The 11,363-nt window shown below is 49.7% G+C and overlaps 1 protein-coding gene across 2 annotated transcripts in view; it reads right to left on the bottom strand.

The window, feature by feature from the left end:
* GNAO1 (G protein subunit alpha o1) overlaps window positions 1–11,363 on the bottom strand; it is a 242,657-nt gene extending 231,294 nt beyond the window's left edge. The window contains exons 1-2 of one of the 2 annotated variants that reach the window (XM_077288298.1): window positions 10,919–11,359; window positions 8,856–8,898 (exon numbers count right to left, since the gene is read on the bottom strand). In XM_077288298.1, the coding sequence (XP_077144413.1) occupies window positions 8,856–8,898; window positions 10,919–11,036 (161 nt within the window). In that variant the 5' untranslated portion in view covers window positions 11,037–11,359. Of the gene's footprint in view, window positions 1–8,855; window positions 8,899–10,918 lie in introns of both variants that reach the window. The other variant, XM_077288299.1, reaches the window with a different exon arrangement.

The following is an 11,363-nucleotide window of genomic DNA, read 5'->3' on the forward strand; positions in this document are numbered from 1 at the left end:
CGAGTTTCATGTGTCAAGTTGTGTGTGTTGAGTTGCGTGTGGCGACATGCATGTAGCGACTTTTGTGAGATGAGTTTTGTGTGGCGACATGCGTGTAGCAACTTTTTGTGTGTCGAGTTGCATGTGACAGGTTAGTGTAGCAAGTTGTGTGCAGCAAGTTTTGCGCATGGCGAGTTTTGCGCGTGGCGAGTTTTATGTGTGGTGCGTTTTGAGTATGTGCAAGTTTTGTGTGAGGCAACTTTTGCATATGTTGAAACTTTTGTGCATGTGGCAATTTTTCCGCGTGTGCAAGTTTTGCGTGTGGCGAGTTTTCAATGAGGTGAGTTTTGCACGTCTGGCGAGTTTTGCGTGAGCCTAGTTTTGCAAGTGGCGAGTTTTCCATGAGGCGAGTTTTGCACGTGTGGCGAGTTTTGCGTGAGCCTAGTTTTGCATCTGGCGAGTTTTGAGTGTGGCGAGTTTTGAGCGGCGACTTTTGTGTTTCGACTTTTATGTGGCGAGGTTGGTGCATGTGTGGTGAAATGTGCGCTGAGGGTGATATATGTGTTCAAGCACGTGGTAGTGTGTGGCGCATTTTGTGTGTGTGTTCATATCCCCGTGTGTGGTGAGTATCCCATGTCGGGGCCCCACCTTAGCAACTGTACGTTATATACTCTTTGGCGCCATCGCTCTCACTCTTTAAGTCCCCCTTGTTCACATCTGGCAGCTGTTAATTCGCCTCTAACACTTTTCCTTTCACTTTTTCCCCATTATGTAGATAGGGGCAAAATTGTTTGGTGAATTGGGGTTAAAATTTCGCCTCACAACATAGCCTATGACTCTCTCGGGGTCCAGACCTGTGACTGCAAAATTTTGTGGCTGTAGCTGCGACGGTGCATATGCCAATCCCGGACATACACACACATACATTCAGCTTTATATATTGGATATATATATTTAAATTTTGCAAAACTAAAATAAAAATTTAATATTTTAATTTTTTATTAATATTTTTTATTATAGTATTGCAAAATGTGCGCAATAATCTTGAAATATACATAAAATCACTCCAAAGGGAATGGATTGTATTTGGTGAAAAAAAAAGATTTTTTTTTTTAAAAAAGCTGACAACATCTGGAAACCCCACATCACCCCCACTCACAATGAAGAACGTGAAACGGACAACTACAAATTAGACTTTTAAATAGGAGAAAATTAATAGAAGATTAAGGTGGCAAATAAAATAAAAATAAAAAATAGGAAAAAAATACCCAAAACTAGACAAAAAAAAAAATGCACAGATGCAGTAACGAATTCAGGTATTCTGGGGCACGCCATATGTTGCATCTACAGGTTGTAGATCCCTGCTCTATTCAATGAGGTGCAAAAGGGGGCTTCACATCCACCCTTAGTTTCTGCTGCAGAAAACTACAGAAAAATCCACATGGTACAGACTTTGGGGCTACGGATTTCCCTCTACAGAAATTCCATAGTAGCAAAATCCACTGTAGAAATGCTGCAAAAATTAAAAAAAAAAGATTTCACCCTCCACATTGTATGACATCAGGGGTAAAAATCTGCAGCATAAATTGACACGATGTCAAGTCTGCAGCCCAGTTTAAAGGGACCGTCCACTACTAGACACCCCCTTATTAATGTTCCCGGACAACGCAGCTGCGAGCGCGGAGGAGCCGCACCGGTCAAGATAGTGAGTACCAATTTTATTTTTCACTATTAATAAGTAAACCCTGTAATTTACAACTACGATACTAACGAGTACATCATTAATTATCGGCTCGTCCACACACAGATGTCATTGATCTTGATTGATTTCTGATTGGTTGTCAATAAAAATGTTTCCATCTTGACTAAACAAAGCTCAACTGGTCCCAGTTCCTGGATTGATGGTAGTAAGGATCCCTTTGAGAAAACCCAAGCAGGCTACAATGCATACACATCATTAGGGATTGTTTATACACACCGAAAATCATGGGAAGGAAATAGAGGAAGGAGGACATGTTCTTAAGTTGCAGGAACTCTGATGCCGTCATCCCAAGATGAAAGCAACATCTTCAAGCATCTCCTGCTATTATTGTTTTACTAAAATGCACAGATGAGGGTGGCACAACCTGCTCCAAACCGGCAGCGACATGACCGCATGAAACCTATCTATTGGGAATATACAATGCATCCATCCACACAGCCCTGAAAGATTAGAAAAAGGGGGTGTCTAGAGGTACAACCCATTTCCATCTTCATATGTGAATATTGTTGGATAATCCTTGTAAAAACAAACACTTTTGGAATTTACCGCTTGTTAAAATTTGCAGCCGTTCTTGAGATATGGACTTTTTTCCATTGCTTACAGCTTGTTGCTTAGGATACCGACCACCTCTGGTGTCTGGCTTGTAAGCACCACGGTGCAGCTGGCCTTTATTAGGGGGTACCAACGCGATCCAATGATCCTGGCCAGCTTCAAAACACCACTTATCGCTCAACATAAAGGAGATTGTAAGCGTTGGGCATGATATGCTGTCTAGCAGCGGTGGTTGGTCTCTAAGGCAACCAAAGAAGACGGTTAATATCTCAAGAACGGATGACAATTTCGATACACAGTAAATTGCAAAAGTGCTTGTCTTTACAAGACAATACCCATGTGTGAAGATGGGAATAACCCCTTTAAATATCTGCAGGCAAACTAAAGGCTGGAGAACATAAATTAATGACAACTGGACTTCTGCTTTACAAGGGAATGCGAAGAAAACCTAAAAAGCGCTGACAAACCTTCCCCTCGATATGTTCTTCTGCCGACTCAACCAGCCATTACATCCAACTAACGTATGCATGCCCTTTTATTACAGGACGTAGTAAACAGGCAGGCCAGGTTTTAAATCAATCAATATTTACGAGCTCGAACAGCAAACCTCAGTGTATTACAAAGCATCTGCAAGTCAACGGCACAGGGAGAAAATTGCTTTTCACGTCTTCTATTTGGAGGCTTAAAAACGGATGAATAATTACATGTAAACCCCATGCTGTGAGTGCAGAGTGAAAGCAGCGACAGTAATGAGATACCCAGGAGAAGCAGCACCTCCTGAACTACCCTGGCCCACTGCGACTCACACACCCAGCCAAGAGGAGGGTCTCAGCTCACAACCACGTCATGAATGTCAACTAGTTATCATTACAGAAGTATGAAGGAGGAGAGAACAAATCTTAAAGGGAATCTGGAAGATAAACATATGGTGAATCTATCGACACCTTTATATCTTCTACTTGCTGCTGCATTCCAAAGGAATTAGCATTTTAATTCATATGCAAGTGAGACTTTAAGTGCTCTGGGCGTGATAGAGCACTTCCCGACGGGGCGTGACTGCTGACGTCATGCTGATTTACAGCTGGCTCCCTGCAGTTAGGCAGCGGGGAGCCAGCAGTTAATCAGCATTACACCTGCAGCCAGGCCCTGTCAATAGAGCGGAAGAGAAGTGGCAGAATAGCCGGCAGGAGCGACCTGTGACTGCTCTATGCCGGCAGAGATCAGTGCAGGGCACAACACGAGGGTAGTTAGCGGCTACCTGCCAGTTATTTCTTAGGTCCATAATAAAAGAAAATATAATCCTGATAACCCCCCCCCCCCAAATCCGGCTACACAGGGACTGTTTGTTGCTGGTAGCCATGGAAACACCTAGGCCTGCATAACAACTGCATACTTAAAACAACAACCTCTAAAGGGAATCTGTGGGCAAGATCAACCACCATAAAACATTCATTTGGGCGCGACGGTCAGTGAAATATAAAAGCATTGATAATTTTATATCTGCAATCTGTTGCCGAAAGTCAGAGAAAACACATGATTTTCGCAGTATGCAAATGAGGCATTAAGTGCTTTGCCGCGCCCAAAGCACATAACAAAACTCTTGTGAGGTTATTTCCATCCTCAGCGGGTCCCTCCCGGTGTTAAGTGACAGATGAATGTGTCTGACATCAGGTGTGGGTCAGGAAATGCAGATTTTTTTTTAACCTTTTTTTCCCCACCAGCCTCATTATCAGCAGAGGCAGGTAGCACATCTGTACACACCTGACAAGAGGCGATGTCACTCCTGACCCTGCCACCCCTCCCTGCCCATTGCACACGCTCATTAGACACTTTAATATAAAATAATCTGTTCAGTGCTGCTAATGCGCATGTGCATTCAGGAAGTTAAAAGCTAAAAAAATGCCCCAGTGGCTTTTTCAGATGTCACTAATTATCCGTGAAGGGTCTCAGGGTGGGAATCCATCACATCTGCTCATTCTCATAAACGCCAGGCTATTGTGGGCCCCCAATATCAATTTATACAGCACTTATCCAATGTTCCAATGATTGCATGCATTTCTAGATTAATGCAAAAAATTATCTTGATATAACCATATCCATCCTGGTATTTTGTTAAATACAATGAAAAAAAAAATAATTGTTTTAAGTTTTTCTTAAGCCAATGCAAAAAGCCAATAAATAATTAAATGAATAAACAGAAAAATTAATATAGCAAATAAATAAGCCCCTCTGAGGCCAGAGACACACTGGAGTACTACAAATACCAGCAGCCTAAGGAAACCGAACACACACAAGCCTATAGTGCAGGGTTTTCCGATCCCATCGGGAAGTAGCCGAACGGCAGCACCCGTAGCCTGCACGTAAATGCACGACAGCAGCCAAACACCCAGACTCCGCCCACAACGCTTCCGAATCCCAGCTGGGCGCTGTCCACCTCCTGACCTGTGGGGAAGACGACGACCACAGTAGTGGTCGGGGCACAGACCAGCAGTCTGCACCTGATCTCCTCAAACGCGGCTTGTTATAGGGCAGGAGTCCAGTCATAATTAGCAGATTGCTGATCGGTCCAGTAGTATCACTCACCCAGGCTGTCACAGCCCCGGCAGCTCCCCGCCACATGCAATCTTCTGAAGCAGCGCAAGGATTCTCCTATGGCTGCCACAGGAGCATGAGAGGAGGGATGGAGCGACGGGAGCAGGCGGCCATCTTTACTGAGGCCATCACACTACTGGGATTCAGACAGCAGCAGGGGGCGCCATACCCGTACCCAGAGAACAGGGGGGGGGGCGCCATACCCGTTCCCGATAACAGGGGGGGGGCGCCATACCCGTACCCCGAGAACAGGGGGGGGCGCCATACCCGTACCCCGAGAACAGGGGGGGGCGCCATACCCGTACCCCGAGAACAGGGGGGGCGCCATACCCGTACCCCGAGAACAGGGGGGGGGGCGCCATACCCGTACCCCGAGAACAGGGGGGGGGGCGCCATACCCGTACCCCGAGAACAGGGGGGGGCAACATACCCGTACCCCGAGAACAGGGTGGGGCAACATACCCGTACCCCGAGAACAGGGTGGGGCGCCATACCCGTATCCCGAGAACAGGGTGGGGCGCCATACCCGTATCCCGAGAACAGGGGGGGGGGTCGCCATACCCGTACCCCGAGAACAGGGGGGGGGGGTCGCCATACCCGTACCCCGAGAACAGGGAGGGGGTCGCCATGCCCGTACCCGAGAACAGGGGGGGGGGGTCGCCATACCCGTACCCCGACCCGAGAACGGGGGGGGGGGGGGGGGGGGTGTATCCATACCCGTACCCCGAGAACAGGGGGGGGGGGTCGCCATACCCGTACCCCGAGAACAGGGGGGGTGCCATACCCGTACCCCGAGAACGGGGGGAGGGGTGCCATACACGTACCCCGAGAACAGGGGGCCACTATACAAGTACCATGGAGAGCAGGGGGCCACTATACAAGTACCCCACTGAGAGCCGGGGGCCACTATACAAGTACCCCACTGAGCAGGGGGGGCACTATACAAGTACCCCACTGAGAGCAGGGGGCCACTATACAAGTACCCCACTGAGAGCCGGGGCCACTATACAAGTACTCCCGAGAGCAGGGGGCCACTATACAAGTACTCCCGAGAGCAGGGGGCCACTATACAAGTACTCCCGAGAGCAGGGGGCCACTATACAAGTACTCCCGAGAGCAGGGGGCCACTATCAGAGTACTCCCGAGAGCAGGGGGCCACTATACAAGTACTCCCGAGAGCAGGGGGCCACTATCAGAGTACTCCCGAGAGCAGGGGGCCACTGCAACCAATCTACAGGGCTGTAATATTCACCCCAAGTCATATACACAGTTCTTCTCATGGCATTGCCGATTGCTGATCCTTATGTGCAGTCTCCCACTTCCATAGATCCCAACTCAATACAATCTCACTACCGTAGATCATAACTAGATGTAATTCCACCACAATAGATCCCAAATAGATACAATAATACATCATAGATCCCAACTAGATGCAACACAAATCAGATCCCAAGACACAAGCACAAATCCCAACTAGACACTATTCCACTACCATAGATCCCAACTAGATCCAATCCCATCAACATAGATCCCAATTATATACAACACACATCATAGATCCCAACTAAATAAAATTCCAGTCACATAGATCCCAACTAAATACAATCTAACCACCATAGATCTCAACTGGATCCAATCTTACCGTAGATCCCAAATAGATAAAATCCCATATCAGATCCCAACTAGATACAATCCCGTCATCATTTATTCTAACTGGATACAAACTAATCACATAGATCCCAACTAGATCCAATCCCTGAACTATAGATCCCAACTAAATACAATGCCACCATAGATCCCACCTAGATCCAACACACAAAATACATCCCAACTAAATCAAATCCCATCTTGATCCAATCCCATTACCATAGATCCCAAATCAATCTAATCCCATTACCAAAGATCACAACTTGATCCAATCCCATCATTATAGATCCCAACTTGATCCAATCCCACCACCATAGATCCCATCTCGATTAAATCCCAACTAGATGCAATCCCAACAACATAGATCACAACTAGATACAATCCACCATCATAGATCCCAACTATAAACACACATCGTATCTCCAATCTACATACAAACCCACATCATAGATCCCAACTATAGACAATCCCAGCTATAGACAACCCCACATCATAGATCCCAGCTATATACAGTACAAACCCACATCATAGATCCCAGCTATAGACAAACCCACATCATAGATCCCAGCTATAGACAAACCCACATCATAGATCCCAGCTATATACAGTACAAACCCACATCATAGATCCCAGCTACAGACAAACCCACATCATAGATCCCAGCTACAGACAAACCCACATCATAGATCCCAGCTACAGACAAACCCACATCATAGATCCCAGCTACAGACAAACCCACATCATAGATCCCAGCTATATACAAACCCACATCATAGATTCCAGCTATATACAGTACAAACCCAAATCATAGATCCCAGCTCCATACAAACCCACATCATAGATCCCAGCTCCATACAAACCCACATCATAGATCCCAGCTCCATACAAACCCACATCATAGATCCCAGCTCCATACAAACCCACATCATAGATCCCAGCTCCATACAAACCCACATCATAGATCCCAGCTCCATACAAACCCACATCATAGATCCCAGCTCCATACAAAACCCACATCATAGATCCCAGCTCCATACAAACCCACATCACAGATCCCAGATATATACAAACCCACATCATAGATCCCAGCTCCATACAAACCCACATCATAGATCCCAGGTATATACAAACCCACATCATAAATCCCAGATATATACACACCCACATCATAGATTTCAGCTCCATACAAACCCACATCATACAGTACAGTAGATCCCAGCTCCATACAAACCCACATCATAGATCCCAGCTCCATACAAACCCACATCATAGATCCCAGCTCCATACAAACCCACATCATACAGTAGATCCCAGCTCCATACAAAACCCACATCACAGATCCCAGCTCCATACAAACCCACATCATACAGTAGATCCCAGCTCCATACAAAACCCACATCACAGATCCCAGCTCCATACAAAACCCACACCATAGATCCCAGGTATATACAAACCCACATCATAGATCCCAGATATATACAAATCCACATCATAGATTTCAGCTCCATACAAACCCACATCATACAGTACAGTAGATCCCAGCTATATACAAACCCACATCATAGATCCCAGCTCCATACAAACCCACATCATAGATCCCAGCTATATACAGTACAAACCCACATCATAGATCCCAGGTATATACAAACCCACATCATAGATCCCAGCTATATACAGTACAAACCCACATCATAGATCCCAGCTATAAATGATCTCACATCCCAATTTACTTGTAGGACATGAGCAGCAATCTGTCACAGCCCAGTATACGGTATCAGCAGGTCAGTATGTAACTATAATTGACAGAATGTGATGCACAGATAACGAGGCCAAATACACTACAGACTCATCATCACCTCTGGAATCACGCTGGTAAATACCGCTCCATATACATTTATAGGATGATCTCCACCCCACAATATAACCCCACAGAGCTTCCCCCACATTGCCTTCCATGCATCCGCCCAGCTGTCACACACCCTGCACTGTCTCCCCCTGCTGGACACCCAGAGAATCCATGATGGCGCTGGAGGCTGCTCCGAGACCCTGGGAAGATGCAATCATGACAGCCACCGTGTCCCAGCCATAGACAATCAAAGCCTGCAGGCACAGGCCACACTGAGCACCGGGGCCGGTAACGTGCCCGAGAGGATGCCGGGAGCAGAGGCCGCACCACCGGCCACCCACATCCGCATCCCGGAGATTCAGCACCACAAGCTGAGAACAGCTCCCTGCAATCAGTGCACAGGGCCAGGCACCAACATGGCGGCTCACACAGCGCTACAGGGAGGGGGAGAGGGAGGAGGAGGAAGGGGCCACTTACTTCATCTGCTTCACAATGGTGCTCTTCCCCGATTCCCCGGCCCCTGTAGGGTCAGAGAGGAAAAAAGGATGAATAGATGGAAGCAATGAATGAAGTGTCAGGGATGAGGAAGGGAGCTGCAGAATGGAGACATGTATGTGTGCACTCTGCAAAAGGGGATGTGAGAGACACAGGGGGGCAAACGCGCAATAAAGGGGGAGACACATTGCCCCTATGTGTGCACTAAGATAGAATAAAGGGGAGATGGATATATAGTGCACATATAGGGGCAGGGATACAATAAAGGGGATATACTTAGTGCACACATGGGTCAGGGATATAGATACATAGAGCATGGTAGGATGTTTGCAGTGATACATGCAGGGGTGCACAGATCAGGGGTGGTGCTCACATATAGGGGCAGGGTACAGTATACAGGGAGGTATTGGACACAGTGCAGGGTCTGCTCTGACACAAGGGATGCAGCATGGGTACACTGTACAGGGAGATGGATGATGGGACACACCGTGTGGTCAGGGCTGGGCCAGATGATGGGACACACCGTGTCCATGTGTGGTCAGGGCTGGGGCAGATGATGGGACACACCGTCTCCATGTGTGGTCAGGGCTGGGGCAGATGATGGGACACACCGTCTCCATGTGTGGTCAGGGCTGGGGCAGATGATGGGACACACCATCTCCATGTGTGGTCAAGGCTGGGCCAGATGATGGGACACACCGTCTCCATGTGTGGTCAGGGCTGGGGCAGATGATGGGACACACCGTCTCCATGTGTGGTCAAGGCTGGGGCAGATGATGGGACACACCGTCTCCATGTGTGGTCAAGGCTGGGGCAGATGATGGGACACACCGTCTCCATGTGTGGTCAGGGCTGGGGCAGATGATGGGACACACCGTCTCCATGTGTGGTCAAGGCTGGGGCAGATGATGGGACACACCGTCTCCATGTGTGGTCAGGGCTGGGGCAGATGATGGGACACACCGTCTCCATGTGTGGTCAGGGCTGGGGCAGATGATGGGACACACCGTCTCCATGTGTGGTCAGGGCTGGGGCAGATGATGGGACACACCGTCTCCATGTGTGGTCAGGGCTGGGGCAGATGATGGGACACACCGTCTCCATGTGTGGTCAGGGCTGGGGCAGATGATGGGACACACCGTCTCCATGTGTGGTCAGGGCTGGGGCAGATGATCGGACACACCGTGTGGTCAGGGCTGGGGCAGATGATGGGACACACCGTCTCCATGTGTGGTCAGGGCTGGGGCAGATGATGGGACACACCGTCTCCATGTGTGGTCAGGGCTGGGGCAGATGATGGGACACACCGTCTCCATGTGTGGTCAGGGCTGGGGCAGATGATCGGACACACCGTGTGGTCAGGGCTGGGGCAGATGATGGGACACACCGTCTCCATGTGTGGTCAGGGCTGGGGCAGATGATGGGACACACCGTCTCCATGTGTGGTCAGGGCTGGGGCAGATGATGGGACACACCGTCTCCATGTGTGGTCAGGGCTGGGGCAGATGATCGGACACACCGTCTCCATGTGTGGTCAGGGCTGGGGCAGATGATGGGACACACCGTCTCCATGTGTGGTCAGGGCTGGGGCAGATGATGGGACACACCGTCTCCATGTGTGGTCAGGGCTGGGGCAGATGATCGGACACACCGTGTGGTCAGGGCTGGGGCAGATGATGGGACACACCGTCTCCATGTGTGGTCAGGGCTGGGGCAGATGATCGGACACACCGTCTCCATGTGTGGTCAGGGCTGGGGCAGATGATCGGACACACCGTGTGGTCAGGGCTGGGGCAGATGATGGGACACACCGTCTCCATGTGTGGTCAGGGCTGGGGCAGATGATGGGACACACCGTCTCCATGTGTGGTCAGGGCTGGGGCAGATGATGGGACACACCGTCTCCATGTGTGGTCAGGGCTGGGGCAGATGATGGGACACACCGTCTCCATGTGTGGTCAGGGCTGGGGCAGATGATGGGACACACCGTGTGATGAGGGCTGCACGGTGTACCCCCCACGCACACAGCCCCCGGCGCCCCTCACCCAGCAGCAGCAGCTTCACATCCTTGGCCGCGGTGATCCCGTCCTCCTTCAGGTTCTTCTCGATCTGTTTGCTTCTCTCCAGCGCCGCTCTCTCCTCCGCGCTCAGGGTGCAGCCCATGACTGCTCGGGGGTCCCGGGTCCGGCGGGAGCGGGCGGAGGGTCCCGGATCCTGCTGTGGTTTTTCCTGTGCCCGGCGGTTGATGAGGGATGGGGGAGAGGAGGAGAGTGAGGAGGCGAGCTGCTCGTTTCCTGCGGAGCGGTTAGAGGGAGTGGGTCCCGCTCGGTGTAGGCGCCGCTGTTCACTGTCCGTCCGTCCGCCGTCGGTCGATCCGTCTGTCGCTCGCTCTCGGTGTCTCCCTCCCGCTATCTTCCCGGCTCTCAGTGTCTCTCCGCTGCCGCTCTGACGTCACTGGGCGCGCGTCCGCGGAAGAGGCCAGACACAGGA

The sequence above is a fragment of the Ranitomeya variabilis genome, chromosome 2, assembly GCF_051348905.1.
Source record: "Ranitomeya variabilis isolate aRanVar5 chromosome 2, aRanVar5.hap1, whole genome shotgun sequence".
NCBI classification, from domain to species: Eukaryota; Metazoa; Chordata; class Amphibia; order Anura; family Dendrobatidae; genus Ranitomeya; species Ranitomeya variabilis.